Source organism: Amblyraja radiata, chromosome 13, assembly GCF_010909765.2.
Source record: "Amblyraja radiata isolate CabotCenter1 chromosome 13, sAmbRad1.1.pri, whole genome shotgun sequence".
Lineage (NCBI taxonomy): Eukaryota > Metazoa > Chordata > Chondrichthyes > Rajiformes > Rajidae > Amblyraja > Amblyraja radiata.
The window spans coordinates 37541942-37549606 of NC_045968.1; the positions used below are offsets into that span (position 1 = coordinate 37541942).

The window sequence follows — 7665 nt, forward strand, 5'->3', positions numbered from 1 at the left end:
TTTTGGAGCACTAACATGGGCAGGACCTACACTGTAAATGGTAGGGCTGTGGACCAGAGGGATCTAAGAGTACAGCTACATCGTTGTTTGAAAGTGGCATCACAGGTAGATAGGGTGGTCAAAAAAAGCTTTTGGCACATTGGCCTTCATCAGTCAGGGTATTGAGTATCAAAGTTGGGAGGTCATGTTGCAGTTGTATAAGAAGTTGATAAGGCTGCATTGTGTTCAGTTTTGGGCACCATGTTATAGGAAAGATGTTGTCAAGCTGGAAAAGGTGCAGAGAAGATTTACGAGGATGTTGCCAGGCATTGAGATCCTGAGCTACAGGGTGAGATGGAGCAGGCTGGGACACTATTCCTTGGAGTGCAGGCATATGAAGTAATCGAGGTGTACAAAATGATGAGAGGAATAGATTGGATAGACGCATAGAGTCTCTTGTCCAGAGTAGATGTGTCGAGAACCAGCTTACATGCAGTAAGTTTAAGTTAAAGGGGGAAAGATTTTATAGGAATGTGAGGGGTAATCTTTTCACATAAAGGGTGGTGGGTGTATGAAGCGAGCTGTCGGAGGAGGCAGTATTATCGCAACAATTAGACCACTACATGGATAGGACAGGTTTAGAGGGATATAGGCCAAACGCAGGCAGGTGGGACAAGTGTAGATGGGGCATGTAGGTCGTTGTGGGCAAGTTGGGCTCAAGGGCCTGTTTCCAGACTCTGACTCTATGACTATAAAGCGGGGGTATAGGTCACCCCTTGTTGCTAACGTTGGCTTCTTTGCTTAAAGGAAGGATACAAACGGGAAACCCTTAAATTAACGTGGCAGCAAAATTAACGAGGTTGCACGTGATATTTCCCCATTGGTTTCTCCTCGCTCGCCAGACTACAGATGTGAGTGCGGGGAGGTAAAGTTAGCGGCCGTTCCCTGTAACGTAGTAGCCGGCTCGTGGCGGGCAGCGCTGGTCACTCACCATGGCAGCGGCGGTGGCCGCGGCTTGGGCGGCCGCTGCTTGGTTGACTTGGTGCTGAGCCGCCTTTATCTTGGCCTGGAGGTGGGCAGGTGGGTGGAAGTACTTGCACTTCTCCCGGGAGCACCGGCCCTTGATGTAGTCCATGCAGACAGTGACCGTGTTATCGTTGGTGTCCACCATGGCAATGTCCGCCGGGTGGGCGAAGCGGCAGTCGTTCTCGCCCCTGGTGCAGTTGCCGCGCTGGAACTCCCTGCAGACCTGGGGCAAACAAGCCGACAATTCAACCTCCAGCCTTCTCTCCACTGTGTGCTCTCTCTCTGACCTCTCTCCCTGTGGCTCGTTCTCATGTCTTCCCCTCTCCATACGCCTCTTCCTCCCCTCATCTCTCCCTGTGACCCCGCATCCCCTCCTCCCTGTGACCCCTCTTCCCCTTGTTCTCCCTGGACTCTTCTCCCGTCCTCCCCTCCCGTCCTCCCCTCCACTCCACCCTTCCAACAGAGCCCAAGCTTAGCTTGGGGAACTAAGTCTCAACCTGGAAGATCATGCGATTCTTATTGTTGCATTTAACAATATCAGATAACCAGCCTTTCCAGTTTCTGCCATTACTGATCAGTTTAAATGTAGATAGACACAAAATGCTGGAGTAACTCAGCGGGTCGGGCAGCATCTCTGGAGAAAAGGAATAGGCGACATTTCAGGTCGGAACCCTTCTTCAGACTCAGTCGACTCGATGGGCTGAATTGCCTAATTCTGCACCTATGACATGAAACAGGCCTTCGCCATTAACAGTAGACACATAAAGCTGCAGTAACTCCAGCTGAGGGCAGCACAGTGGCACAACAGTAGAGTTGCTGTCTTACAGTGCCAGAGCCCCGGGTTCGATCCTGACTACTGCTGCCTATCTGTACGGAGATTGTATGTTCCCCCCGTGACTGCCATAGGCTTTCTCAAGGAAACTCCGGTTTCCTTCCACACTTCAAAAACTTACAGGTTTGTAGGCTAATTGGCTTGGTATAAATGTAAACAATTGTCCCTAGGATAGGCAGGATATTGTTAGTGTGCGGGGATCGCTGGTCGGCGTGGACTCGGTGGGATGAAGGGCCTGTTTCTGTGCTGTAACTCTAAACTAAACTAAATTAACTCAGCGGGCCAGGCCGTATCTCTGGAGAAAAGGAATAGGCGACGTTTTCGAGTCGAGACATTTCTTCAGACTAAGAGTAAGGCAAGAGAGAAACGAGAGATATGGAAGGTAGATAGAACAAATGAAAGATATGCAAAAGCCATCAATGATCAAGGAAAATTGGAGCCCACAATGGTCCACTGTTGGCTGTGGGGAAGGTGATAACGAGTTATACAAACAGTGAAATTCAACAGGACAACAGTGAAACTCGTACAACAACTAGGGTGAGGGAGGTACTGCGAGGGGGGGGGATGAAGGCTTACTTGAAGTTAGATAAATCAGTATTCATATCGCTGAGTTGTAAGCTGCCCAATCCAAATATATGCTGTTCCTCCAATTTGTATTTGGCTTCACTCTGACAGTGGCAGGTCTGTCTCCTCACCATTAATCCTGTCCAAACCCATCATCTCAGCATTGTGATCTTCTGGGTCGGGTTAAGTGGAATAAGGGAGATACTTCCACCTCTGCACTTTGCTTGAGTGGAGCACTAAAAAATGGGATGGATTTTTTTGCAAGTGTTCATCCCTTCAGTAAATAAAAATAAGAAGGTTCTTCCACATTTGGATTCATCTCTTGTTCTCTGTCCCAGTTAAAGACAGCACAGTCCACATGCTTGTGACAATTCTTTCATTGCATTAAGTTCTTTCATCGCATTAACTGATCTGTCAGTTATTTATTGTTGGTATGGCAATAGGCAGGACACCGAGATCAAATTCTCCTGGAAAAAGCCCATTAGATTGCGTATTTTATAGCACTTCAGCGTCTTGTTTGCAATTAATCATTTGTAATCTCAGCTATTCAATCAAGTAATTGAGGTTGCACAGTGCAACAGCTGGTCCAACTGCTGCCTCACAGCGCCAGAGACCCGGGTTCGATCCTGACCTCGGGTGTTGTCTGTGTGGAGTTTGCACTTTCTCCCTGTGACCGCATGGGTTTTTTTCCCAGTGCTCCGGTTTCCTCCCACATCCCAAAGATGAGGGGAGGTTGGCAGGTTAAGTGGCCAACATAAATTATCTTTGGGGCAAAGAATTAGTATGTAGTTGAGGTGTGTGTGTGAGAAAGAATAGGCTGCGGGGTGAATGGAAACGTTGGGATAGTTCCGAGAGCTGGCATAGACTAAATAGGCTAAAGGGCCTACTTACTTCAGGCTTGAGAGGGATGATAATATTCCGAAGCAGGGTGCAGTTTTTGTAATGGAGGCTGCAGAATATTGTGTAAAATTATCTATGGATTAGGTTCAAGCTGTGGTGTAGATCAAAGTAAGGTATTGTGGAGAGAAAAGAGGACAGATTCTGCAGTGGGTTTAGATCCATTTGCCAAATGGCAGGACACCTGGTGAATAGACAGTGATTTATCCCGGATGCCAACACATGTTTTATTCTTCGCTAATCCAGCTAATAAAATGTAGAGTGTCAACATTTATCTGATGTTCTTTTGACCTCACAGTGACTGCAAGCAAGAGACAGCAAATGGTTTAAAGGATCAGTTGGCAGCTGTCTCTTTACACCCACTACAGGGCTGTTGAATGCATGCTACAGTCTTTCTGTTTAGTTGCGAGATACATCGCGGAAACAGGGCCTTCGGCTCATTGAGTCCACGCTGGCCAGCGATCCCCGTACACTAGCACTATCCTACACAATGGGGACAATTTACAACCAAAGCCAATTAACCTACAAACCTGCACATCTTCGGAGTGCGGGAGGAAACCGGAGCACCCGGGAAAACGCATGCAGTCACGGGAAGAATGAACAAACACCGTACAGGCAGCACCCGAGGTCAGGATCGAACCCAGGTCTCTGGAGCAGTAAGGCAGCAACTCTACCGCTGTGCTGCCCCGAAGGATGAAGTCGAGGAAGAAATTTCAATTTTTGTATCCTAGCTCTGTCAATGTGTTAGTTTTCATGGAATATAAATACAATCATTTGGCTTGCTCATTTGTCCAGCATTGTAGCACCACTATGCTGAGAATTTATTCTGCATTCTGTATCTTCCCCTTTGCATTATCCATTGTACTTCAGTTTGACTTGATTGCAATTAATGGGCAATTCAGCATGTCTCCAATAACTGTGACAAAGTTCTGCAGATACACCATACAAGGCATACTGTCAGGTTGCATCACAGCTTGGTTTGGGAAAAGCTTTGCCCAAGACCACAAGAAATTGCAGAGAGTTGTGGACAAAGCCCAGTCCATCACACAGGCCAGACTTCCTACCATTGATTCCATCTACACTTCACACTGCCTCGGAACAGCAACCGACACAATTACTTGTCCCACCCCGGTCATTTCTTCTTCTCCCTGCTCTTATTAGATACAGTAGATATACAAGCTTGAAAGCGCGTACCACCAGACTTCTTCCCCTCTGTTATCAGGCTTCTGAATGATCCTTCCACAATCGAGGGTACTATCCAATTCACCTCTACCCCATTGCGGACATTGGACTTTGTCTGTGGAACTGATGCACTACAATGATGATAATTATATTCTGTACTCTGTATCTTCCCCTTTGTTCTACCTATTGTGGATTGTGTACCATTCCTGTGGATTGGAGGGTAGCTAATGTTATCCCACTTTTTAAGAAAGGCGAGAAAGAGAAAACGGAATTATGGACCAGTTAGCCTAACATTGGTGATGGGGAAGATGCTGGAGTCAATTATAAAAGATGAAATAGCGGCACAGTTGGATAGCAGTAACCGGATCGGTCCGAGTCAGCATGGATTTACGAAGGGGAAATCATGCTTGACTAATCTTCGAGGATGTAACTAGGAAAATGGACAAGTGAGACCCAGTAGATGTAGTGTACCTGGACTTTCAGAAAGCATTTGATAAGGTCCCACATAGGAGATTAGTGGGCAAAATTAGAGCACATGGTATTAGTGGTAGGGTACTGACATGGATAGAAAATTGGTTGGCAGACAGGAAATAAAGAGGGATTAACGGGTCCCTTTCAGAATGGCAGGCAGTGACTAGTGGGGTACCGCAAGGCTCGGTGCTGGGACCGCAGCTATTTACAATTTACATTAATGATTTAGATGAGGAGATTCAAAGTAACATTCGTAAATTTGCAGATGACACAAAGCTGGGTGGCAGTGTGAACTGTGAAGAGGATGCTATGAGGATGCAGGATGACTTGGACATGTTGGATGAGTGGGAAGATGCATGGCAGAAGCAGTTTAATGTGGATAAATGTGAGGTTATCCACTTTGGTAGCAAAAACAGGAAGGCAGATTATTATCTAAATGGAGTCGTTAGGAAAAGGGGAAGTACAACGGGATCTGCGGGTCCTTGTTCATCAGTCACTGAAAGTAAGCATGCAGGTACAGCAGGCAGTGAAGAAATGGCATGTTGGCCTTCGTAACAAGAGGAGTTGAGTAAAGGAGCAAAGAGGTCCTTCTGCAGTTGTACAGAGGCCTAGTGAGACCACATCTGGAGTATTGGAGTATTGTGTGCAGTTTTGGTCTCCCAATTTGAGGAAGGACATTCTTGCTATTGAGGGAGTGCAGCGTAGGTTCACCAGGCTAATTCCTGGGATGGTGGGATTGTCATTTGTTGATAGAATAGAGCGGCTGGGTTTGTATACTCTGGGATTTAGTAGGATCTTAGATAGGGGAGGGGATAATAAGAGAGGGGATAATAGGAGAGGGGATCTTATTGAGAGGGGATCTTATTGAAGCATATAAGATTATTAAGGGTTTAGACTCGCTAGAGGCAGGAAACATGTTCCCGATGTTGGGGGAGTCCAGAACCAGGGGCCACAGTTTAAGAATAAGGGGTAAGCCATTTAGAACGGAGATGAGGAAAAACCTTTTCACACAGAGAGTTGTGAGTCTGTGGAATTCTCTGCCTCAGAGGGCTGTGGAGGCTGGTTCTCTGGATACTTTCAAGAGAGAGCTAGGCAGAGCTCTTAAAGATAGTGGAGTCATGTGATATGGGGAGAATGCTGAAATGGGGTACTGATTGTGGATGATCAGCCATGATCACATTGAATGGCGGTGCTGACTCGAGGGGCCGAATGGCCTACTCCTGCACCTATTGTCTATTTTCTATTGTACTTGAGTTTGACTTGATTGTATTTATGCATGGTATTATCTGATCTGTTTGGGCAGCATGCAAAATTAAGCTTTTCACTGTATCTCGGTACACGTGGCAAAAATAAACCTAAACCTGATGATTCTCTCAATTAACCCCACACTCCTCCACCCTATCCTCTGACTCTCCAAACTTTCTTCCTCAAAATATGTGAACAAGTCTCTTTTTCACCTTGCTAATGAATCAACATGCCCTCTCTCAGGGAGAACACTGCAGATTTTGAGGTCCTTGCAAGGATGGACATGCTTTGGTCATGTTCCCCTGGTACTTATCACTCTCGTTATCCAATGGACACACGACTGACATGTATGTTTGCATTACAATAATCTCTGTGGTCAAACATTGCCCGTCATGGGCTAACTCCATTTTAACAACACTGATGTGTAGAGGGATCTTGGAGTCCAAGTTTAAAGCTCTGAAGGTGGCAGAACAAGTAGATAGGGTGATGTTCATCAGTCATAGGAACAGAAGCAGAATGAGGCCATTTGGCCCATCAAGTCTACTCTGCCAGTCGATCATGGCTGATCTATCTTTTGCCCTCTGCCCCCCCCCCCATCGTTCCCGGGGCACAAAGCTGAATGCATGGAGAGGAGAAGGACGGCTCGCTGGCGATTTGAATGAGCTGATGGTTGCAACGGGCCTTTCTGGCCAGCTGGAGCTTGGACTCTGTCAAATGGTGCCAAAACTATTGTATATGGACTCAGTGGGCCGTCTCTATGCATTCTATATGTAATCGGAATTGTTTGTATGTATGGAATAATCTCACTGATCTGTTTCACTGTACCTACGTAAAAATAAATAATAATTCGTTATAATAAAAGAACCTTTCAACACTAGTCCCACATACCTGTGATTATCCCATATCCCTCTTTGCCCATATCCCTCTATGCCCATATCCCTCTATGCCCATATCCCTCTATGCCCATACCCCTCTACACCTTTCCTGTCCATGTACTTGTCCAAATAATATTTAAATGGCTCAATGCTGCTATATTTGTCACAATGGCACGGTGAAATTCTTTTGGCATGTAATACACATGCAGGCACATTTATATTGTAGGATGGTTATGGAAGAAAAGGCAAGATAGTACAGAAAGCAAACAGCCTCCCAGACAGACAGCAACTACAGGATAATTGCCTTTCCCTGCCTCTCATCCTCCAGTTATTACATAATCTGTTGGTGTAATTTTCAAAGAGCCAAAGCCATCACAATGAGGCCTCCTAATCTCCCCTCACCATTCAGAAGGGATTTCTCTACAGTGGCTGAGATTCAGTTCATCTAATACAGTCATAGTCCACTGATTCTGAGCTGTCACGGCCTATTCAGCTACTCCTGTTGGGTGACGTTTTAATGATTTAACAAATCCTCTCAGAAAAAGAGAGAGGGCGAGAGAGAGAGAGAGCAAGAGGGAGAGAAAGAGAGAGATA

At 46.1% G+C, this 7665-nt stretch overlaps 1 protein-coding gene across 13 annotated transcripts in view; it reads right to left on the reverse strand.

The window, feature by feature from the left end:
- Nucleotides 1–7665, reverse strand: part of mbnl1 (muscleblind like splicing regulator 1) — a 218529-nt gene that overhangs the window by 26050 nt on the left and 184814 nt on the right. For all 13 annotated transcript variants that reach the window (XM_033031821.1, XM_033031810.1, XM_033031809.1 and 10 more), the window contains one exon: nucleotides 971–1228. In XM_033031821.1, coding sequence (XP_032887712.1) covers nucleotides 971–1228 — 258 coding nt within the window. The remainder of the gene's footprint in view (nucleotides 1–970; nucleotides 1229–7665) is intronic.